At 39.8% G+C, this 23,660-nt stretch overlaps 5 protein-coding genes and 1 long non-coding RNA gene across 6 annotated transcripts; 5 read left to right on the forward strand and 1 right to left on the reverse strand.

Annotated features, from left to right (window-relative positions):
- The first annotated feature begins 646 nt into the window (after window positions 1-646).
- LOC129773601 (uncharacterized) lies at window positions 647-1,531 on the forward strand. Its single transcript, XM_055777237.1, has one exon. It carries the CDS (start codon window positions 647-649, stop codon window positions 1,529-1,531), a length of 885 nt encoding a protein of 294 aa, XP_055633212.1.
- Window positions 1,532-2,769: 1,238 nt separating this feature from the next.
- On the forward strand, window positions 2,770-4,175 carry LOC129778346 (uncharacterized). Its single transcript, XR_008743423.1, has 3 exons — window positions 2,770-2,867; window positions 3,948-4,068; window positions 4,135-4,175. It is a non-coding gene; the product is annotated as an uncharacterized LOC129778346 (long non-coding RNA).
- A 2-nt stretch (window positions 4,176-4,177) lies between these two features.
- On the forward strand, window positions 4,178-5,575 carry LOC129778345 (putative nuclease HARBI1). The gene is made up of 4 exons (XM_055785209.1): window positions 4,178-4,538; window positions 4,602-5,034; window positions 5,098-5,242; window positions 5,304-5,575. The coding sequence occupies exons 1-4, from the start codon at window positions 4,426-4,428 to the stop codon at window positions 5,561-5,563; spliced, it is 951 nt and encodes a 316-aa protein (XP_055641184.1). The 5' UTR covers window positions 4,178-4,425; the 3' UTR covers window positions 5,564-5,575.
- A 557-nt stretch (window positions 5,576-6,132) lies between these two features.
- On the reverse strand, window positions 6,133-6,736 carry LOC129773602 (uncharacterized). The gene is made up of 3 exons (XM_055777238.1): window positions 6,598-6,736; window positions 6,361-6,544; window positions 6,133-6,294 (listed from the first exon to the last, which is right to left on the reverse strand). Coding segments are annotated over exons 1-3 (348 nt in total). The 5' UTR covers window positions 6,600-6,736.
- Window positions 6,737-9,285: 2,549 nt separating this feature from the next.
- On the forward strand, window positions 9,286-10,157 carry LOC129780590 (nuclear pore complex protein Nup98-Nup96-like). The gene is made up of 3 exons (XM_055789019.1): window positions 9,286-9,435; window positions 9,502-9,614; window positions 9,685-10,157. Exons 1-3 carry the CDS (start codon window positions 9,402-9,404, stop codon window positions 9,817-9,819), a joined length of 282 nt encoding a protein of 93 aa, XP_055644994.1. The 5' UTR covers window positions 9,286-9,401; the 3' UTR covers window positions 9,820-10,157.
- Window positions 10,158-11,308: 1,151 nt separating this feature from the next.
- On the forward strand, window positions 11,309-22,415 carry LOC129778035 (cullin-associated NEDD8-dissociated protein 1). Its single transcript, XM_055784670.1, has 9 exons — window positions 11,309-11,558; window positions 11,884-12,053; window positions 12,232-12,735; window positions 12,799-12,961; window positions 13,107-13,365; window positions 19,101-20,496; window positions 20,560-21,449; window positions 21,508-21,654; window positions 21,712-22,415. The coding sequence occupies exons 1-9, from the start codon at window positions 11,523-11,525 to the stop codon at window positions 21,849-21,851; spliced, it is 3,705 nt and encodes a 1,234-aa protein (XP_055640645.1). The 5' UTR covers window positions 11,309-11,522; the 3' UTR covers window positions 21,852-22,415.
- The last annotated feature ends 1,245 nt before the right edge of the window (window positions 22,416-23,660 follow it).

The raw sequence follows: 23,660 nt of genomic DNA on the forward strand, positions 1-23,660 counted from the left end.
TGCAAAACTCTATGCGAAACATAAACTCAGCGATTGCATAAGGGTGAAGCCAGCATGGAGACTACTACAACGGAAGTTAACTGTGCTGTTCAATGGATGGCGCAGTCTGTTGATAGACGAACTCTTGAGACCTCAATTGAGAAGTATAGGAAAAACTAAAAAGGCAAAAATTCTTAAAATATTCGTAAAATATTTGAACTTTATAATGAGAAGCAATAACTTTGTTGACACAGTTTCATTGGATTTTGAATTAGAAAACGAAATGTAAATATTAATTTAATAATAACTTTTTGACTTTTGAATAAAAAAAAAGTGGCCTAATTCCAACTAACCAATTGGGCGGTACGCTTTGCACGGTAGTAACTGAAGATGATGTCGGTAAATTACTTGAACGCTTTTGGTACTTTGATTCTTACGACGAAACATTCATCGGAAGACGTTTGCATCACTCATTTCCTCGAGACATATAGACGTGACGAAAGCGGCAGATTTTTCGTTCGGCTACCTTTCAATGAAGCGAAAGAGCAGCTTGGCGATTCCGAAACCATGGTCAGAAAACGATTTTATGCAGTTGAACGACAATTGAATAAGAATTCGGATTTGAAACGACAATATGTTGAATTTATGAACGAGTATACGAAGTCACATGGTGGAAGTTACGCCTTCGCAGAATGAAAATCCGACTAAAATATTTTATTTATCCTATCATTGCGTGCTGAAACCGACTAGCTCAACCACTAAACTTCGTGTGGTTTTTGATGGTTCTGCGGAATCGTCGACAGGAGTGTCCGTCAATCAAACCCAAATGGTTGGTCCGACAGTACAGAATGACTTGGTGTCGATTCACTTGAAATTTAGAACGTTCCAGTATGCGATCAGCGCAAATATTCCGAAAATGTATCGACAAGTTGGGATCGATGACGTTTTTTTGCGAATTTTTTGGAGAAACAATAGTGATGATGCCTTGAAGGTTTATGCGTTGAAAACAGTAACGTACGGTCTCGCATCATCGCCATTTCTAGCAACGATGGCATTGATACAACTGGCTAATGACGAAGAACAACGATATCCGCTTGCTGCAACGACTGTGAAGAAATCTTTTTATATCGATGATATGCTCGCCGGTGCGAATTCTTTGGAAGAGTCCATGGAGCTGCTGCAACAGGTGACCGGCTTGCTGAACGACGGTGGGTTCGACATACACAACGTTTGCTCGAACTCAAAGGAGATATTGAAAATGGTTCCCGAAGAGAAACGAGAAAAATTTGGAGTAATTGAAGACGCTGCTATCAACGGCTTGATGAAGACACTCGGAATCGTGTGGAATCCTGACAGTGATGTATTTACGTTCCGGATTGCAGAAGCACTTCAATCGACACATTTCACAAAGAGGATGATCTTGAGCGAAATTTCCAGAATTTTCGATCCACTGGGTTTCCTTGGTCTGGTGATTAAAACAGCGAAATTATTCATGAGGGAACTGTGGCTTCTCGAACTACATTGCTTCTGTTACCTGCCAGACATCCTGTGACCGTGACAACCATTCGTCATCTACATAAAATCAACATGCACGTCGGTCAGCAAGCGTTACTTGCTGTTGTGAGGCAACAGTTTTGGCCTCTCCGAGTGAAATTTACCATACGAGATGTAATTCATAAATGCACTCCATGCTACCGTGCCAATCCAAAACGAGCAACACAGTTGATGGGAGATTTACCGGAGTATAGAGTAAAAGCTGCGTATCCATTTGCCAACGTTGGGATAGACTTTGCCGGGCCGTTTACGCTGAAAGCGGTTTCGACTATCAAGAAAAGTGTCACGACCAAAGGATATGTGTGTGTTTTTATTTGTATGGCTACACGGGCTATTCATTTGGAAGCAGTATCAAGTCTTTCTACGGATGCATTTCTGGCTGCTCTTCAACGGTTCGTTAGTCGGAGGGGTCTATCAACGAGGATATTTCCAGACAGTGCCACCAATTTTGTTGGTGCAAATAATGAACTAGTGAAACTGGCCAATCTTTTTGAAACCGAGATGCACAAGAAGAAGTTGAATGGATTCTGCGTTCAAAGAAATATTGACTGGTCCTTCATTCCTCCACGTAGTCCCCATTTTGGTGGAATATGGGAAGCCGGAGTGAAGTCTGCCAAATTTCACCTACGCCCAATTTTAGCGGACCACAGACTATCGTATGAGGAACTGACGACAGTGTTGGCGTAAATAGATGCCACTTTTAACTCTCGTCCGTTGATTCCGTCTTCTGACGATCCCAATGATATGACAGCTATTACGCCGGCTCATTTTTTGGTGTGCAGAGAGTTTCAAGCAGTTCTCGAACCATCGTATGAGCACATTAAACCCGGAAGGCTGTCCAGATGGCAAGTACTACAGGACTTGAAGCAGAAGTATTGGCGTACCTGGTCAGTAGATTATCTTCAAGAACTACAACGACGTCAACGGGATTTCAATATAACCAGATTCAAGGTGGGGGCATTAGTGCTCATCGTTGATTACAATCTTCCTCCACTTCAGTGGAGTCTTGCGCGTATTAAGGAGTTACACCCCGGGAGCGATGGCCACGTGAGAGTGGTAACATTGAAGACGAAGGATTCTATCATCAAACGAGCGATAAGGTACTTGTGTTTGTTGCCACTTGACGAAGAGAAATCAACATCTGACGTTTGAAATGCGGCCATTTCAACGGCCGGGAGGATGTTCCAGTTACAATACTCAAGTGAATTTATATCAGTGTTCCTATCTTGATTTACACTATTTAGAAAAGACGTTTGAGGAATGGCAAGACGAAAAGTTTGGATTTGTTTATGTTATTACTTACGTTGGTATGGTTACATTTGATTTCGTCGAAGGTATTTGAAGCAGTATAATAAATAAACAGTTGTCGTTGAAAATAGTAACCTAGTAACCTTTATGCATATACTTCTGTAGCGGGATAACCTATTACCATTATCCTTTCTCACTTGTCATAAAATCCCAACAACCCTATTCCCACAAATTCATTCCCACGCCATAAATTATCGTCATACATGTTTGTAGGCCAAATGCATTTTTATGTCACTAGCTCACAGCTGCATACGATAATATTAAATAACAACCACTCACCCTTGCAGCGTAACATTATGCAGAACTAACCCACTTCAACCAAGTGTGAAATGACAACACACAGAAACAACCACTACCCTTTTGTTCTCCGTTTTGACCCGTTCGAACCAATCGAACGCGTTCACATATTTCCTGGCTGGCTCCTCCTCCTCTAGAATAGAAGCTATCTTGTGTAGAGTTTTAGTTTAAGCATTATAAAAAGTACATGTCGAATGCAAGCGAGGAGTCTTGCAATTAACTAGTTAAGCCAACGAAGCACGCGAGGAACTAAGAATATAGTGTTGATATATAGATGGAAAGTGTCTGAGTTTCAACAATATTACAAGTGCCCAAAAAGGGATTCACGCTAATAACCGATGCATCAAAGACTGCCTGTGGCGCAGTATTGGCTCAAGATTGCGATGGAATTGAATTACCGATCGCTTACGCAAGTAAAGCCTTCACCAAAGGTGAAGCAAATAAATCGACAATTGAACAGGAACTTACTGCCATTCATTGGGCAATAACATTCTTTAGACCATACTTATACGGAAGAAAATTCACGGTAAAAACAGACCATAGACCGCTTGTTTACCTTTTTTCAATGAAGAATCCATCTTCCAAATTAACACGAATGAGACTAGATTTAGAGGAATTTAATTTTGACGTACAATATGTACAAGGAAAACTAAACGTAACTGCCGACGCATTGTCACGAATAGCAATTGATTCTGAAACTTTGAAAACAATAAACGTCCTAGCCGTTCAAACGAGAGCAATGACAAGAAAAGAACAAAATGTGAATCAGACGGAATACGCACACTTCCGCCAGCTTCCGCCATCGGCAGATCATTCGTTGCGCTCAAACTGTTAGTCTTGCTTGATTCCACCAAAATCGGGGGATATTTTCTGTAGAAAAAATTAATATGTTTGAATGCGTGACTACTCCGTGGTAGAGAAAACTACAATGTATGAAGTTTTTTTTTTAAATTTTTAATTACATTTCACGATTAAACACAGAAATTTTCATTTCAGTGGGGTCACAGCATCAATCACTTCAATCCAGTGATTCTGGTGCCTATTCTGTATTCCGACGGATTTCTATTTCGTTCGAAAGTGATATTTCGATCGTTTTCGAATTTACCATTCCCTATTCCAATCGTTTTGCTCGTTTCGAACGAAAGTGTTAGAAAATTTCGAATATGCATCGATCTGTCAAAAACCGATAAACAAAAAGAAACACCGTATTAAATAGCGGCGAGTGCGAGTTGAATTTCAGTTAATTTTTGATCCTAAGAGAAATTTGTGAGAAAATTTTCTCGTTCAATGGATTCCGTTTTGTTACCGAATTTGGCGGAGCAAGAAGAAATTGGAATGCCTTGCTACCATCGGCGAAACCACCGAAAATCAACCGACTTCATGAAACTTTCTGATGAAGCGTAAGTATCCGTCTCAAAAATCCCATGTTTGTTTCTCTTATTGATTATTTTGCCCTTATTCAGATTCATCAAAAGTTTTCGTCTAAGTAAGGAAGCTTTTCGGTACGTTTTAGAGGAAATTGAGAACTGCCTTACCACAAGGAAAGGTGGTCTATCCACGGAGGTGAAACTCGCAGCATGTTTGCGATTCTTTGCTGAAGGAAATTATCAACATGGAGCAGGGCAAGATTGTCACATTGCCATAGCACAGCCCACATTTTCCAAGGTGCTGACTGAAATGCTTAACATTCTGGAGCGGACACTGTGTAAGAAATGGATTTCCCTAAATATGACGGAAGACGAACAGCGGCGTGCTAAACTACACTTCTATCAGAAAACATCAATTCCGGGTGTTATTATGTGTTTGGATGGAACCCACGTAAAAATTATTCCACCTAAGCTGAATCGAAATTTGTTTTTTAATCGGAAGGGATTTTATAGTCTCAACGTTCTGATTGTAAGTATTATTAGTATTTGAATTAACAAATCAATGAACAAATACTCTTTTTTATCAACATAGGTTTGTGACGATCAGCAAAGGATTCGTTTCGTTGATCCTACCTTCCAGGGATCTAATCATGACTCTCATATATGGCGTGTAAGCCCTGCAAGAACTCACTTTGAGCAGCTTCACCAAAATGGTGAAGTTAATACTAAGATTCTAGGTAATGTTCAACTACAATATTTTAGTATACTTGTATGTACTGTGTGATAAAATATTTTCAGGTGATGCTGGTTATCCATCGGAACCTTGGTTAGTTACCCCATTCAGAGCAGCGGAGGAAGGGAGTTTGGAGAGCGATTTTAATCGCAGGCATGCCTTGGGTCGTGCTATCGTCGAGCGGACAATCGGTTTACTAAAAAATCGGTTTAGATGCATCCTTGGCGCGAGACAACTTCACTACAATCCTACTAAATGCGCTCAAATTATAAATGTATGCTGTGCACTTCACAATATATGCTTAGAATTTAGTCGTTCTCAGTAGTTATAATATGTTATGCAGCTGTTTACATAATAAACTTTTGTTTAAATTAATATTTATGACTGTTAAATTTCATCTAACTTGTTTGCAAATGCTCAAATAAATAACAACCACCGGAAAAGGAAGTGTCTTCCTTACTTAACTATGGTTTCGGCAGAATTATTTACTCTTATTCCTGCCAACACTTTGAGAACATGTCATTATCGATTTCTCGTAAGCAGGCCAAGTATTCAAATAACCATTATTAATACTTTTTGCGTTGTTTTAACCCCTTGCTGTACGATTTAATTTCCAACAGCACGGCCCAAAACGAGCATTTCGAGTCGTTCCGCTACTCTGCTGAGTGTGGGTATCTAACATGGGTGCCCTATGATGAGCAAATACATGTTGTGTTTAAAATAAAAACGAAGGAGTTATTACTACGTACTAACTCGTTCGTTTTTATTTTAATTATAATATTCAAATTATATTTTATATTTTTAGCTCATTCAATTTTTTTTTTTAAATAACGGAAATTTGATAATCTTCAGTTGTCGGTATCCTCATCATATGCCTGAGGCTATGTAATTATTTCACATCGAGAAACAACGAGTGAAGTTCAATGTTGTACGAACTGCCTGCTCCTCCAGCTCGGACAAATTGATAATTTTATTGGGTCCTCCACCTGTCGCCCTCTGCTCCCGTTTGTTGTGAGCGAGTTTTCGCTTTAATCCGGACTTATAGTCCGCCCAAACCTACACAGAAAACCAGGGCAAAAATAAGACTATAAACATATGTTTCGGATTCGTTTTAGTATATACCTTTTTCCATCCACTTCCATCGCGAATAGGCGGTCCCAAACTATTGACTTCTGCCGCCAGATCATCCCAGAAGGGTCCGGAATTTCCTCGGGAGAAACCCTTTGCTATGTCCGGCTCTTGCTCCAGAAGCAGCACAATCCGCTCGAACTGATTTTTAGTGGTTGTTTTGTTTTTGTTTTTTTCCCTGTTGAACGTTAAAATTAATTTAAAGAAAAAAATGATTAAAAATTAGCTTACATTTTTGCAGTTCACCGCTCATCCGCTGCGGAAATTATTCACTCCTTCATAAACAAAGTGGGTTTGACGTTTGGTTTGATTCGAATGAAAGATGTTCGAAAACAAAACAGTCCGAACGAAAGGTATTCGAATTTGAAAACACCTCGAACGAAACAGGGAATGGAATTTACCAAGTCGTTCGAAATATTTCGAATCGATTGAAATACAGAATAGACACCTCTGGTTCGCAAGATTACGTGGACTTCGGATGAAAATAAGTTCCCGCATGCGAAGAGTTTGTTTCACCAGAGTGGACCACCTACATGATGCAGTATGCTTTTGATGTGCATCAAGTAGGACAGCAGCATTCAGCGGTTGATCATAAATGCTTTCTCTGATGAGACTCCACTCATGATCAATTAGAATTTTATGTAAAATAGTCATATATGTAAGACAATGCAATGTAATGTATGATGTATTTGTATATATTTATAATGAAATAAATAATATCCATCAACGGTTTGTTTTTTCTTCACTTTTTATATTTGGGGAGATTAATCGCAAGGCACTTATATCAATGTATAACAGGTGAAGCAACATCATCACTTCAATAAGAAGGGAATTACGGTTTGTGGAGCGGGGGTTGTTTGTTTTGTTATTGCTAGGACACGCCATTATGCATTTTTACATGCGAGAGTAGTGGAAATGCGAATGAAATTCTACAAAATAATCCCTTCTTTTTCACACAAATTTGCGAAAGCCGAACATAGTAGGCATCGTTCGAAGAAGCGTCGTAGCAGTTTGTAGAGAGCCGCAGCGTTCCGAAACTGTATGTAAACAATACCGACAACAATTCCAATATGGCTGAAAGTGCATTTCATATGATTGTTTCACCTGGTATATTTAGAGGCACCTTGATTAATCGTATCGAATATCAAACTGCTGACAAGTATTCGATTAGCTGATGAACGATTGATTTTAAAAATCGGGGATCACTAGTTGAATCGGTACACATAAAAAACGTGGTTTAAATATTTGTTGTCACTTTCCCAGTGGCTACGTTTAGGGCATGAATCAACAAGAGTCTTATGTTTCCATCAATAGACTCCAGGCTTATCTTGAGACGAAGAAAACAAACAGTACACTGTGAGCATGATAAATCGCACTGAAGCTAACTCTGTACATGCATAAACATAATACCTTTAGGCGAAATGTTAGGTGTTAGATGTGTTTATGTTTATTTATAGCAGAAATCGAAACTTCGTTTCACCGTTTTTCTAAATAAAAAAATTTCAATGTATAAAATAATATGTAATATCTTATAATAAAATTGTAATAAAATGTTTGTTCTATTGCATTTATTTACGTTTACTCCAAAAATGCATCATTTTTCAATTAATCATCCTGACTAGAAATATTGGAAAATAATGCAGTTATTAGAACAATTGAGTGAAAATAAAATTCCGATCACTTTAAAATGCGTGAAATTCATTAGTACATGAGTTCATTATGTGTTTTCATTCTGATAAACGTCAAAAGTTTTATGGAGAAAAATCAAATATGTTTTCACGTAACATCAACGGGTGGAATTTTTTTTGAGTGTGGGGATGCTCTTGTCAATACAGTAGAACCCCGATTATCCGCAAAGCAGTAGGGCTAGCTCATCGCGAATAACGAAAATCGCGGATAACGCAATAAAGAACTGAAAATGAGTTCGAAACACGAAAAAAAGATATTTCAGCACGAAAACTATGTTTTATCAAAACAGAAATCAATAAACTATCCATCTACAAGGTCGTGTACACCAATGGTCAAATAAGATGAAAGCCATGGCCATAACAAAAGCGTTTGAAACTATCACTGACAAATTCCGGGAAGGCCTATGGATTTATTATAGAACTCGCTGTCGCTCATAATCCGCACCGCGGATCATCCGCTCGCGGATAATCGGGGTTCCACTGTATATGCGTTGGCCATATTCCTATCGCTGGATTTGTGTTATTCTGACCAAGGCGCCTAGAAGTATATCCTAAGGGCGATTACACATTATCCGGTTTTTGCCGGACCGGTCTGAAACCCAAATGGCAAATTTCGACCGTACCAACCTCTTTACGGCGCCGTGATGCAGCCGTCTACTGCGACTACAATGTCCGGCGACCGGACATGTATTATACGCGATGAAAGTAGTATAGTATCGACGTCTGGTGGAGACATCAGTTTGGGAAAGCAAATCATTCTCTATAAGATTATTAAACCTTAAGACAGTTTTGAGTTGTTTAAATTTTTAATGAAAATTTATTTCATTACTTATTTCATTTCTTAAAACCTGCGGTACTGATTCTTGTTTAATCATTTCTGTATAATTTTCTTGATATTTTCACTAAAACTCAATATTGTAATATAAAATCACTATCAAACATAATTATTGTTCCGGAGTATTTCCTCTCTTGCAAATAACGTGCTACTCTATTACATAAAAAACATATTTTATAAGAAAAAGTTAATTTTCATTCATAATTTTTTATTTTATATATGTGTTTACTGCACCTGAAAATCCATTATCACTATCATTTCCCAAAAGCGGAGCATGAAGCTCAACGCGAATTGACAGTTGTTTGTGATGTCTGTTAGTGTTAGTACAATTCAGGCAATTTTTCCTCTCATGCATTAGTATGTGTGGTATTGACGTTTGTTTGTATTGGAGTCAATTCAGAAGTCGCAAGTGATATGGATGCCGAAATTTTTATTTCGCTGCTATGGAACAAGTTAAGTGATGAACCTTTCTGATCAAAGCGAAGCAATGGTCACAGGCGCACGAGGGCATCATGGAGTATATTGCCATGGATTGTGTTATTATCGGTGGGTAGTGTCTTTCGACAAATTGATCGAGTTCTTAATTAACCTCTGTTTTTGTTTTGTTCACAGACAACTTCCCTTATTCGAAATCAGTATTGATCGAGATCAAGGATGTGAAACAAATTTCCAACTGGTTCATCAAGGGCAAAATTTTGAGCGACTTCTTCGAGCTGAATGTGAAGGTCAGTTTTTGTTCAATTAAACACACCAAAATAGTTCTCTCTTCTAATTCTTATACGGTATTCCACACAGTTCGACCTGACCCGGAACACGATTGACGATGAGGTGTCCGCAACTCGACTCGAGGAACTCAAACCAAAACTGTCCGATCTGTGCTCGGCGATCAAGATGTTCCCCTGTCCGACACAAAAGTATCGGTTCAGATAGAGCGAAATCACCCAGTTGTTGGCATTTCTGATTCGTCATTCATCGCCCAGGATCCGCTAATTAACAGCTGTGCGTTGAAGCGAAATGCGTTCGAGAAGCTGTCCTTGCTCCAGGAGTACGTGCACCAGGAATTGCGACATATGTATGCTGAGCGCGTTTCTGGACGAAGAGATAGTGAGATAGTGTTTGAAAGAAAATTACTATGTAATTTTAATCGTAAGAATAATTACTGCAATGGTGGAATAAAATAGACAGTCTAGAATGGATGAATAAGCATATATTCTCTCGTAGGTAAATTCTAAGGATAATCACAGGAACTGAACACATATCACATATAATTAAGTACACCCCCCCCCCTTGTTACGAAATGATATAATTATTGGTTCATCAAATTGTACACTTTTCTCTAACCGTGTTTCTGAGACTGTTGAAAAAATATGTGGCAACAGAGCGTGTGAAATAAATCATGCTAGTTGTGATGTTTGGAAATAAAAGAACTTAGCGTGTGGATAAGTACACCGCAACTGGACTAAAGTTAGTTTTTTTGAAATACTGTTTATTACAGCCATGTTTTTTATCCAGTAGGTTTTTCATGTTTATTTATCATAAGAACACCGCTCTGATGTGCGAGTAGTGTACGCGAGGCCTGGCGTACCACACCCCGGCCGAATGTACTCTCCAATGGACACAAATTTGGGAAGGCTCGTGGTTGCCGCAGCAGTTGTGGTTTCAGGATTTCCCATATGTAATCAGCTGCATGTAGCTGAAATATTTGCAATGTTTACCTGTCATTCCACTATTTAAATAAATGCATGTATGTGTATGTGAATGATGTACGGTTTTGTGTAGTGCGAGGACTCTTTCACATTGTTATCCGGTTATCCGTCCAAACCCAGCGGCGCTTTTTGAAACCGGTCCGGCAGAAACCGGATAATGTGTAATCGCCCTAAGGTGAGGCCGTTTCATCACTAAGTTGGTTAGGGGAGCGGTATATGAAAACAGTACGGAAGGAAACAGAAGGAGAATTGTTTGCTTGAAGCGTGAAAGAGACAGACTGATCACAAGCGAGCTTGGGCACAAGCGTATTGTGTATTGTTTACAAACAAAACACAATAGACTTCCAATATGACTGAAAGGTGGTTTTAGCAATTTGGCCCACCTTAGGATATACCAAGACGGGTCTATGGTACTAGATGAGGCCGTTTCGTCACTAAGTCGGTTAGGGGAGCGGTATATGAAAACAGTACGGAAGAAAGCAGAAGGGGAATTATTTCCTTGAAGCGTGAAAGAGACAGACTGATCACGAGTGAGCTTGGGCGCAAGCGTATTGTGTTTTGTTTACAAACAAAACACAGTAGACTTCCAATATGGCTGAAAAGTGGTTTTAGCAAGTTGGCCCACCTTAGGATATACTTCTAGGTGCCTTGATTCTGACGATTCTGACAGTGGGCAACACTGCCTAGCCTTTTCTGTGTGTATATGTTTCACTTTGACGGACCGGTGCGAGACAGTTCATAGCAAGCAAATTTCATCTCATCTCGTTATCGTCAGAATTGAGTGCAGTTCGAAAAAGTGCAAAACTTTGAGGAATTTCTAAAGAAACTGTCGTAACACAAGCCGAAATATTGTCTGCTGTTTTGTAGTGTGTTTGGAGGCATTTATTTTTCTCAAAACTACCGAAAGTAGCAGAAAAGGCCGTCGGAATGGCGTCCTATCAAATCGCAAATTTGCTCGAGAAGGTACGACTTTGAAACTTGCACTCCACGAGAAGAGGGAAATGTGCATCGAAAAAAAGATTGTTGTCATGGCTTGCTTTTTGAAACTGTACAAATTAAATGCTTTCTTGTGGTATCAGAAGAAGGGATTCATGATACATTACTTTGATGAATTTTATGAAAATAGATGTAAACAATGAAGTACATACTGATAGTACTAATAGTCGAATAACTATGAATTACGAAGTACAAACAATCATATTTATAGCAAATAGTTTACCATGATTTTTCATCACCCATTGATTGCGACGTATTTATACAATACTATTCATATATTCCTGTTGCCTAGATGACGTCCAATGATAAGGACTTTCGTTTCATGGCTACAAACGATCTAATGAGCGAGCTTCAGAAGGACAGCATTAAGCTGGATGATGAGTCGGAAAAGAAAGTCGTCCGGATGGTGCTTCGTTTATTGGAAGACAAGAACGGCGAGGTGCAAAATCTAGCTGTTAAGTGGTAAATATACTTCAGCAGTTCAATTCCCCTTCAACTGTTTTTGTTATTTTTAATTGATGTAACGTAAATACGTAGAACATACTTAGTTTAAATATTGCGCATTTCTTCTTCGATAATCTCAAATTAGAATACGTTCGTTAGTTTTCCATCTAACTGATTCATTACTTATTCACACCAGCCTCGGCCCACTCGTAAACAAGGTGAAGGAAAACCAGGTGGAAACCATTGTGGATTCGCTTTGTGGTAACATGGTCTCGAACAACGAACAGTTACGAGATATTTCCAGCATTGGTTTGAAAACGGTAATCTCTGAACTCCCCCAGTCCTCGAATTCGTTGGTTCCCAATGTATGTCAGCGTATTACTGGAAAACTGAGCAATGCTATCGAAAAGGAAGATGTTTCGGTTCAGCTAGAAGCACTTGACATACTGTCGGATTTGCTGTCTCGTTTCGGTGACTTGCTTGTCCCATTTCACGATCTAATTTTGAAGGCTCTGGTGCCGCAGCTGGGCTCGGCTCGTCAGGCGGTACGTAAGCGTACAATTGTGGCGCTTTCCCATCTACTGACTACATGCAATAATAATGCGTACAATAAAGTGATCGAACATTTGCTGGATGGCTTGGAAAAGCCACAGAATCAGAGTATGGTGCGGACTTACATCCAGTGTTTGGCGGCTATCTGGTTTGTTTCTTTATTTACAATTCCGTGATATGGTGATGGGTTTCTATTAAATAAATGTTTCAGTCGGCAGGCGGGTCACCGTTTGTGCAACCATATAGAGAGGGTCATGTTTCTGTTGAATCAGTACAGCCATCGAGACGATGACGAGCTTCGTGAATTTTGCCTGCAGGCATGTGAAGCCTTTGTTCAACGATGTCCCGAAGCAATTTTGCCGCATATCCCGTCGGTATGATGCAATTTATTATATGAAAAAGATAGTACGATTATTTCTAAATTGGGTTTTTGTCGATATAATTAAATATTCGTGCTACCTTTTCCCACCGTAATTTATAAGCGGTTGAACATTATGACAAAAACATTCTTATTTGCAGATCGTTGAACTTTGTTTGAAATACATAACGTATGATCCGAATTACAACTACGAAGCTGACGACGGTGATATAGGCGTTTCCATGGATATGGAGGATGATGATGACATTGATAGTGAAGAGTACAGTGATGATGACGACATGAGCTGGAAAGTTCGTCGTTCTGCAGCTAAGTGTTTGGAGTCTGTAATTTCTACCAGACATGAACTATTGGAGGACTTTTACAAAACGCTGTCGCCAGCGCTTATCGCGCGATTTAAAGGTAATTCGTTTTATCTAAGTTCGAATAGAAAATATTCATACTTGGCTTTCTTCGATTGGCCAAATTGATAACGAGGATGGAGATATTTTGGGGTTTTTTAGCTAAGGGAAATTTCGCTTAAAAATGTATGCTTCGAATCCCGTGAGGAAGCGTTTTGTGAAACGGGTTTTTCTAATATCCATAATTTTTATAGGTAGAATAGTAGTTACAATCTCGGTATTGGTCGTAACGTCAGAATTTCAATGTCTGGAAAGTACCGTGAAGCTCCCTTATATCAGCCAGTGCATAATTCCACCCACTTGATATGAAATACTGTTTTTCACACTAGCTATCTTATTATTTCTGATAAATTATATTTGTGTATACTTGCAAAACTATAATTATTTGAAAAATTGGCAACAAAGTACTATTAGTTAAGCTTAACGATATAAATTTCAGCTAATATCGTTCGTTGGCCTGTCTTCCGCTATTTTTGGTTGTTTCCTTAGTAAAATGGCTGAGAGCGTTGTCCACAGTTGTTATCAATTTACAAAGTCTCCGGGAAGTAATAAAAACTGAACGATACAGGTACGCTGCATTGATTGATTAGTTTTTTCACATCTTTTCATTGCAAATTCGATCGGTTATCACCAAAATAAACATGACTCGAACAAGGACACCCATATTTCTACTTGTTTTCTATTCCACCCAACAGATTTCATTTGCTATATTGCGATGAGTAAAACAAACGCCGGTCAGAAACACATGCAATAGGATAGGTCGAAAATAGCAGACGCTGTGAAAATGGCGAGAACCGAATTTCCATTTCGAAAGCACGGAACACTGCGCGAGAAGGTCTTGGAAAAGTATTCCAGACCACGTCATGGAAAAGAAACAGTTCTCGATGTCACAGAAGGACGAACCATTGAATGGCTGTTAGCCAAAGCCAAGTGCAAAAGTGAACACAAAGAGATTACTGTTAACCGTAGCACATTAAGAGAGAAAATCAGCTCATTCCAAACCATTTGAAAACGGGATACTGGCTCGTAATTGGATCAATGGGTTCATTAAACGGCATCCAGGAATATTGAAACGGGTGCCAAGCGTATTGTCAAAGTATCGTGCAGCTTTTTTCAAGCAACAAATTAGGAACCTGTTTCACAAATTCCATGAGTATTTCGAAGAAAAAGTACTGGCCAATTTGTTGAAATTTTCAGAACAGATGTTCAATTTGGATGAAACAGCAGTACGTACAATACCTACAAAGAAACTGGTTTTAGCTGGTTCCGACAAAAAAAAACTTCCAGGCAAAGGTAGTTAACACCGATCGAGAATCTGTTTTGTGGAAACGCAGCCGTGCAGTTAGCGGCAACGTTGATTCTATACTCGTACAAATCCAGGATGCTAAAAGAAAACTAGCAGAGCTTGACTAAAAGCTGGGCTGCAGCAAGAACGGGATCGAGTTGGATGTCCCGGATTGTTCCTGTTTCTCAAGGATGTTTTTTACCCTTGGCTTGTCCAGCAGAAAATATCATTCTCTATTACTCTCTTTCAAAATTGACATAAGTCACATGTTTCTTATGAAACGATGCTGCTATGCACGGAGAAAAAACATACTTCTGGTTTATCTCCCACAAAATTCCACTCAAATCATTAAGCTGCTGGACGTCAGCTTTTTCAGAGCACTCAAAAGCTATGGATAGAATGACGAAACTACAATCGACATTGATCAACGGTTTCCGGCGATGTGGATTGTATACATTAGATCCTGGTGCCTTTAATTTTTCAGGTCTTATTGGAAAATCCAGTTTTTTTTATCCCTTTTGTTTATTTTAGGCTCATTAGCATTTTAGCTGTAACAGAGCCGAATTTCAATCGTGTACATGTCACATGTAATTGTTCGTCTAGGGCAGAGGTTCTCAAAGTGGTCGATATTCCTAGAGGCCGATATGAACGAAAACTTTTTTTTTTCGAGTCGACGAGGTACAGAAATTGACCTCTATTGATAAACGAATAGTTAAATTGCAAAAACCAAAATATTACACAAATTATCCTGTACTAGAAGAGCTATTGCATCCAAGAAGCGTTCACCGGAAAATTTCCTCACTGCTGGAACAAACTCATTGTAAAGCCACTCCCGAAACAAATCTTTTGTCATACAAACTGTTTTCGAGGTTGTAATATGTAACTGGGAGCACCTTTCTGGCAGGAAACGAACGCGGCTTGGAACGTGCAGTTCTAATAAACATTAATACAAATTTGTTGGAACCATCAGCGTTAGTGTAAGGCATGAAGGTGTATCGCATCTCGTTCAGTTTACGACCGCACATATTTTTTCGTTGGAGAGTGCCAGGTTTCGTGTGGCTAATAATTTGACGAAAATTGCCGATTCATCAGAATTGTAGGATTTCAGCAGCGCCATTTTAGTATTTTTTGACGTCAAAATATCTTTAAATTTGTGGTAGCATGCCGTGCGTAGTAAGCTTCTACGCACCACATCTTTGTCCACTTCAAAGTCGCACATGACGCCAACCACCGACGACAGCTATGGAGAATCATGTAGAGCATGGCTTTCCTCGAAAGCTGATAAGACTGATTCAGGCAACGATAAACAATGCGCGGTGCTGTCGGTGCGGATTCCAGGCGATCTGTCGGAATTGTTTGAGCCCTCCAGGGGACCTCGCAAGCCCCGATGATGACAAAGACGAATTCTACGCGCAGTTGGAACGCGAATATGACCGCTGCCCAAAACATGGTATCGAGATCATCGTCGGAGATGTCAATATTCAGATTGGTATAGAGGAGGATTTCTAACCGGTAATTGATATGTATAGCGCACACCAGTTAACAAATGTATACGGCATAAAACTCGTCGCTTTCGCTTTCTCTATGAATATGGCCGTAAGTAATACCTTCTTCCAGTCCAAATTCTTCCACCGATACATCTGGAAGTCACCATATCAAATAGAATCCCAGATCGATCTTGTTCTGATAGATGGTCGGCAGTCAATCACCGTTCTGAATGCAACCTACAAAGTGTTTTCCCAAATTTTCTCCCATCGGCTGTCACCATTAACAAACAGATTCGTGAGGAGTTATCAGACAGGCTTCATCAAATGTCGATTTATTACCGATCAAATCACGGTATTTCCGATGCGGCGGAAATACCGTGCGTACAGAGTACTTACGTCCCATCTACTCATCGACTTTAAAGCCGCATATGATTTAATAACAGGAAAAGAGCTATGGAGCTTCGGACGTCAATGGAACCGTTTCTCCTAGCTCCCGTTTTCTGTACCGCCTAACACGGTCTGCAACAGTTAGTGAAAGCGTTTTGGCACCATTTTCGGATTTGCGCTTATTGCGATAATGAATCCGATTTGAGACAGCAGTCAAATGTTCCAAGCTGACAAGACTGATTAAGGCTACGATGGATAGAATACAATATCGAGTGGATTACCTGATTCGAGTCCCGATGGGGGCATGGTCTTTCTAGTCTGCTATTCTACATTGCCGTCTCAGAATACGCATTTCAATAGGAGTCGTGCCTACTATGGTTTTTTTTGTGTAACGGACCGAACCATCGCGGGAAATGTTCTCATCAGGCCATGTTGTAAAGACGTTAGGTCAAAATGAATAATATAAAACCTAGGCAACAGAGAGTACTTATCCTAAAACTTATCATTGTCATAATCTCATAGTTGCGTTCATCGGATATTCTTTCGAATGCAGATATTGCAGTTTTCGTCTTTATTGCTATTGAGGAAGCCAACGACAATGGGTTGTGTCCTCAGAATAGCTTCTTCTTCTCCTTTGTTTTGAAGAGGCTTTAAATTTTCCAGTTCATTCGCCTCTATAGAATTGCTTTTGAATTCAGTGATGGTTGACATCCTAAACGATCTGATTTTCAAGATTCGGTTTGCAGATTATGGGGTCTTTTCCCATAACGTTTATCATGAAGACTTTTGATTTTATAACAACTAAAGCTAATACTAGTAAGATTGGTACCAGTGAAAAATATGGGAGCCACCAAGTTTTCCTTCAAGAGAGATTTTAAGTGAAAAAGTAGATGGGTCTAGGCCTAGGAGCTCAGGCGGGAACTTGACGTAGGACTGTGATTGTTTGTAGTAATTGCATTTGAATTGAGCTTTTTCATTGTTCAGAAAACTAAAATTTTAACTCTCTTGATACATCAAATGAAGGTCCTGAAAAAACAGTTTTTTATATTTTCTTATTTAATTGAAACGGGTAGGAACCACATTAAAACATGGACACGAGTGACTCGACACTTACTGATTTTTTTTATATCGATGTTCAAAAATGTGCACAAACATTTTGCTTGAATTTTCACCAGAAATTGTTTATATCGATATTGTAGCGAAATTAGGAAAGATAGAAGTTGGGTGTCAAAGAACAAATTGTAGAGCGTATAGAGAGCTTTGATTTGATTGATAGAAACAAGCTAGATTAATATGAATTTTTAGGATAAAATTAATGATAACAATTTAAAAATTCCTAACTTTCAAGTTTTCTTCCAAAATGTTATTTAAATCCACTAATTTAGATATTCCACTATTATATCCTGTACTAAATGTTCACATCTTTTGAATGGATGCAAAAGAATCGTCTTTCGTAGCGTACTTTTAATGTAGAGCCAGTTCAAGGCAACAGAGTCCGAAACAAAAAAAAAACATTTTATAACTTTGTCATTAGATTTTTTTCATCAAATATGATCGTCTATAACCTCCTGAGAGATTCTGGATATTTTTTTAATGTGAGAAAGGTTTTCTGACTTTAAGGAGATGGATCAAGAATTAAATCCTTCTTTTATCGAAAAATATATGCAAAAAAACGTACATGTATGTTGTTTTTTGACTCGGTTATATACAGGATTCGTTAACATACAGTGAAAAGAAATCTGAGATTGTATATAATCGAGTTCGCGCTGTATTACGGTTAAATGATTGTTTTTTTTTATTTTTTCAAATTTTTTTTATCTGTATTATGACGATGAGGGATACTTTCTATTGGGATGCAGTTGACCATTTATCAACAACGTACCTCTAAGTTGTACCCCACATTTAACGTGGTGCGTCTTTTTCGATTCGAGAGGTCCGGTAGAGTGGTCACTAGTCTGCACAACCATTGTCCCGTCTTGTTTGAATCTGTAATGAGTATCTGTATGTCGAAGTTTACCGATCGGGAGTCAGAATAGAGATGGTACAAGAGTACGACGGATGAAACGTTCATTAAACGTCGTTAAACGTTTCGGAATATCGGAACAAGTATAGATAAGGCAAAAGATCGGGATTTCGGCTGCTCAAAATATTCCAGAGGAGGATTGTCTGCTTTATGGCCTACAAAACTGAGAGCGACCAGTATGGAATCGGATACACGTGCTAGCCACCGCCTCAATCACATAGATTGGTTGATGCGAGCTAAATGCGCATTCAGGTTGTAGTGATATTTTATAAGCCATAGCATCACTCGAGAGAAATCACGACCTACATTGAATCCTCCGTATAACGGAGATTATTCAAAGTTTGTCGAATGGGGCAAATGACATGAGTGATAGTTTTCTTTGTCAATTTGTTGCCCAAATTTTCATGACGGATTCTAGTGAACGCTGTTGATGAATTTTAGTGAGCGTATATTCAAGTTACCTAAATAGAGTCGTCAGCCTATTTGACAACACTTGACATTTTGTCCAGCATCATAAGAGGTATAGGGAACTCATAATATTCTTCTATTTTCAGAGCGCGAGGAAAATGTGAAATCGGACATCTTTCATGCGTACATTGCACTGTTGAAATCTACTCGTCCAATCGGAGACGATATTGCCCACGATCCCGATTCGATGGAACAAGTACCCAGCTCAATCAGTATGTTGCAAGATCAGGTACCAACGATTGTGAAAGCCGTTCAGCCACTTATGCGAGAGAAATCGGTAAAAACTAGGCAGGATTGTTTTCTGTTGCTCCGAGAGCTGCTGAATGCTTTGCCAGGTGCTCTGTCCAATCATATTGATCAGCTGATGGGTGGAATACATTACTCATTGAATGATAAAAATTCTACATCGAACATGAAAATCGATGCGCTTGGTTTCATCTACTGTATGCTAGCGGGTCACAATCCTCAAGTATTCCACTCACACATTAAAACCCTTGTTCCCCTTATCGAGGCCGCTGTTTTCGATTCTTTTTATAAAATTGCCACCGAAGCCCTTCTTGTTTTGCAACAACTGGTGAAAGTCATTCGTCCTCTGAACATTGAAACAAATTTCGACTTTACACCGTATGTCCATCCATTATACTCGAGCACATTGCAAAAGTTGCGTTCTCCAGAGGTTGATCAAGAAGTGAAGGAGCGAGCTATCGCTTGTATGGGCCAAATTATAGCTAACATGGGAGATGTACTGCAACAAGAACTCAACACCTGTTTGCCCTTATTTATGGAAAGATTGCGTAACGAAGTTACCCGACTCAGTTCGGTCAAAGCTCTCACCATGATCGCCGCTTCGCCATTGCGAGTAAATCTCAGCCCGATTATTGCAGAAGTAGTACCTGTGCTGGGATCATTCCTCCGGAAGAACCAGCGTGCACTTAAACTAAACTCACTCACTCTGCTTGACACACTGGTCACCCACTACAATCAATTTATAGACCCCATACTGCTACGGAATGCAGTTTCTGAAGTCCCACCGTTACTGTCCGAATCGGATTTACACGTAGCTCAGCTTTCACTAGCTTTCCTAACTTCGGTTGCTCGTCAGCAACCTCAGGCTCTAGTTGGAGTACACGAACAAATTTTACCGGAAGTTTTGACGTTGGTGCGATCACCGTTGTTGCAGGGGACTGCTTTGAACTGCACTTTGAAACTGTTCCAAGCTTTAGTTCAAACAAATTTGCCTGGATTAAGCTATCGTCATTTGCTGAACATGTTAATGCATCCGGTACACAATCAACCACAGGGACAAACTTTGCACAAGCAAGCCTACCACTCTCTGGCCAAGTGTATTGCCGCGCTAACGTTGCAGGTCCCGAACGAGGCCGTCACGGTGGCGAAAGAATTTTTGCGAGAAATTCAAAACAGACGGAGCGATGCCCATTTGGTATTCTATCTTCTAACTATAGGAGAAATTGGAAGGCATTTGTAAGTATTTTGCGTAATTTGTCTTGATTTTGCATGTTCGTAACATTTTATTTCTCGTTTTAGCAATCTGAGCTCCATCGAATCGCTGGCTCAAATGATTCTTAACTGCTTCTCGGCATCTTCTGAAGATGTTAAGGGAGCGGCCTCTCATGCGCTTGGAGCTATCGCGGTGGGAAATCTGAACTATTATTTAGGATTCATACTGAATGAAATCGAAGCCCAGCCAAAGAGGCAATATTTGTTGCTGCATTCATTGAAAGAGGTAATCTCGTCGCTATCCACCAGTAAGAATGGTTTGGCACAGCTGTTACCATCTGTGCCATCAATCTGGGCTCAGTTGTTCAAGAACTGCGAGTGTTCTGAAGAAGGATCGCGTAATGTGGTGGCAGAATGTTTGGGAAAACTTGTGCTAGTTGATCCCGAGAAACTGCTGCCACAGCTTTTGTTGGCTTTGGACAGCAAGAGTCATCTGATGCGCACGGCAGTTGTTTCATCAATTAAATTCACCATCTCCGACCAGCCACAATCGATCGATCCGTTGTTGCGACAGTGTATTGGACAGTTTCTGTTTGCTCTGCAAGACCCAGAGCCAGCCGTTCGTCGGGTTGCGCTGGTCGCATTCAACTCGGCCGTACACAATAAACCAAGCTTGGTGCGTGAGTTACTCCCTGAACTATTGCCCCAGTTGTACTCCGAGACTAAAGTGAAGAAGGATCTCATTCGTGAGGTAGAGATGGGTCCTTTCAAGCACACCGTCGATGATGGTTTGGACATCCGAAAGGCTGCATTTGAATGTATGTACACTTTGTTGGAACAAGGACTGGACCGTGTTGACATCATGCAGTTTCTGGAACATGTGCAGGCTGGCCTTAAGGATCATTATGATATCAAGATGTTAACTTATTTAATGACAGCTAGACTGGCCGTGCTGTGCCCATCAGCAGTGTTACAAAGTAAGACTTACAATTTGTGGCGTAGTGGAGATTCTCAGACTCGTTTCATTCTTTACAGAGCTAGATCAATTTGTTGATCCTTTGCGGGCAACTTGCACATTGAAGGTCAAGGCTAATTCTGTCAAGCAAGAATACGAGAAACAAGACGAATTGAAGCGGTCGGCTCTAAGAGCGGTGGCTGCATTGTGGCAGATTCCGAAAGCAGGTAACATTTGTATTATGTTAATCAAAGTAACCAAAACTCACACTATTCATTTTTAAGATAAAAATCAACATTTGGCTGAGTTTATGTCGCTGATTCGGAGCTCGTCGGAGCTGCAGCCGCTTTTCGAGTCGGTACAGAAAGACACATCCGTAGTAGCTAACAACAATCCAGATAGCCTTTCGATGGACCAGAGCTAGGTGGAACGAGGTTGTGGTTCGATTGTGTCCAGCTATTGGTTCAAGAAACGTAAAGTATGGTAATGCGATACTCATTGATAACCGATTGCTTGATTTTTATTTTCTAACCAAGCTTCTCACACAAATGTAGAATAAAAAAAAAGGATTATGAATATATGTACGAAACGAGAAGCATTACTTTGAGGTATACAATGAAAAATAGATGGCCGATAATTTCGAACGAAGAAAAAAAATAATACTTATATCAGTAAATGAATTATATGATAAACGCGTTTGAACCAATTGTTAATGAATGCATTTAGTATGAGTGGCAATTTATTAATATAATCGAATCACTTTTGAAAGATAGACAGATAAACGTTTCAACCAAAATTAGAGATTTAAAGGCAAAAGATGTGTGAAAAAACAACGTTTACTCTCATCAAGGAAAAAATTGAAAACGCATTTGTAAAATTGTACATTTATTTTTTCAACTCTCGGAAGTAAATATTTCATTGACCACTAATCGGTAACAGATCACTGTTAAGAGTACGAAGTTAATAAACCCGGGTTGATTTCTCCTTATTTGTAAAGGCGGAATTCCATCTATTCAACATGCTACACGCTACAAGTCAATGGTTCCTGCTTATTGGAGTGTCTCTTTTTACGACATAATTGGTCTTGTTGAGCAATGTTGGTCTGAACCAATGGCTTGCGGATCGGTGCGGCGTGTGTAGAACGACTTGAACGACACATGAACATGAACTCACCACAATAATAGAACAACAGAATATTTGATCATAAAAACAATTACATCAGAACAGATATGTTGGAGCAGTGAGCGTTAGCACACTGCTGTGTAGTGGCTGAGGATGAAACAAAATAAAAAATTGCGCGAGTATCATATTCATTGTTGTTTACCATTGACTTGTAGCATGTAGCATGTTGAATAGATGGAATGCCACCTTAAGGCTTTCTTCTCTAAAGCAATCCGATCAAACCAAGGCGGTATAATAAGGTGGAACGTTATGTCAGAATTGCTGTTCAGCCATTACTTGAGTTCGAATTGACAGCGGCCAAATGAACGGCTAGCGTTTCCGAGAAAGAAGATAACAAATGGCATGCAATGAAGAATGCATACCGCTATGTGTTTGTTTGTTTACGCTGTTGGCATCATTGTTGTGTTTCGGGGACTGCTGCAAGTTATTGTCTTCATTGCTGTTTTACGGGACGTGAGGGTTGTTGCCGTTGCTGCTGGGATTGGCAATTCAGCGATTGTGGGAGCTGTGCTAGTGGGTATATGGAAGAGCCACTACCGGCGGGCTTGTACCGCACTGCTCCTAGTTCCATTCGCATTTAATCACATTAGTCGTTGACGACCCATTACGATTGAGTGAGCGCAACGGTACGGTTTGGATATCCAGGCATGTCGTTTCCCGACGACTGCTGCTTCAGCTGGAGACTCACCTGATCGTGCGGGACACAACAGCTAGTTCGATTGAAACCGGTCCAGCGTAGGTAATTGTTGGTGTGCAGAAAACGCTATGTAGCATAAAAATTGGACCTGGTTTGTTTATAAACAAAAATAGTCGCTGTCATTTTTCATCCCCTCTCGCATCTTCCATGCCTTATCCTCATACTGTCGAAAACGAACCACCTGTCAATTCCAGCTCCTTGGATCAAACAGTGTAAACGGGATAATTTCGTATTCGTTCACTTTATAGGTTACAAATGTGGAGAGGTGGCGAGCAGTGACCTCTACTCCTCTTTATATGGACATGTTTCAGTTGTAGCTACTGAAACTGTACATTCATTTAGGGGAAAGTTGGG

Source organism: Toxorhynchites rutilus, chromosome 3 (assembly GCF_029784135.1).
Source record: "Toxorhynchites rutilus septentrionalis strain SRP chromosome 3, ASM2978413v1, whole genome shotgun sequence".
NCBI lineage: Eukaryota > Metazoa > Arthropoda > Insecta > Diptera > Culicidae > Toxorhynchites > Toxorhynchites rutilus.

What these genes read in the sequence shown, in the direction of transcription:
- LOC129773601 (XM_055777237.1), top strand. Translation starts at nt 647, where the DNA reads ATGGTGGAAGTTACGCCTTCGCAGAATGAAAATCCGACTAAAATATTT.
- LOC129778345 (XM_055785209.1), top strand. Translation starts at nt 4,426, where the DNA reads ATGGATTCCGTTTTGTTACCGAATTTGGCGGAGCAAGAAGAAATTGGA. An exon ending in ATGAAACTTTCTGATGAAGC is followed by an intron (nt 4,539 to 4,601) that starts GTAAGTATCCGT and finishes GCCCTTATTCAG; the next exon opens with ATTCATCAAAAGTTTTCGTC. An exon ending in ATAGTCTCAACGTTCTGATT is followed by an intron (nt 5,035 to 5,097) that starts GTAAGTATTATT and finishes TTATCAACATAG; the next exon opens with GTTTGTGACGATCAGCAAAG.
- LOC129773602 (XM_055777238.1), bottom strand. An exon ending in ATGGAAGTGGATGGAAAAAG is followed by an intron (nt 6,295 to 6,360) that starts GTATATACTAAA and finishes TTTTCTGTGTAG; the next exon opens with GTTTGGGCGGACTATAAGTC.
- LOC129780590 (XM_055789019.1), top strand. Translation starts at nt 9,402, where the DNA reads ATGGAGTATATTGCCATGGATTGTGTTATTATCG. An exon ending in CATGGATTGTGTTATTATCG is followed by an intron (nt 9,436 to 9,501) that starts GTGGGTAGTGTC and finishes TTTTGTTCACAG; the next exon opens with ACAACTTCCCTTATTCGAAA. An exon ending in TCTTCGAGCTGAATGTGAAG is followed by an intron (nt 9,615 to 9,684) that starts GTCAGTTTTTGT and finishes TATTCCACACAG; the next exon opens with TTCGACCTGACCCGGAACAC.
- LOC129778035 (XM_055784670.1), top strand. Translation starts at nt 11,523, where the DNA reads ATGGCGTCCTATCAAATCGCAAATTTGCTCGAGAAG. An exon ending in GGAGAAATTGGAAGGCATTT is followed by an intron (nt 20,497 to 20,559) that starts GTAAGTATTTTG and finishes TTCTCGTTTTAG; the next exon opens with CAATCTGAGCTCCATCGAAT. An exon ending in GTGGCAGATTCCGAAAGCAG is followed by an intron (nt 21,655 to 21,711) that starts GTAACATTTGTA and finishes TTCATTTTTAAG; the next exon opens with ATAAAAATCAACATTTGGCT.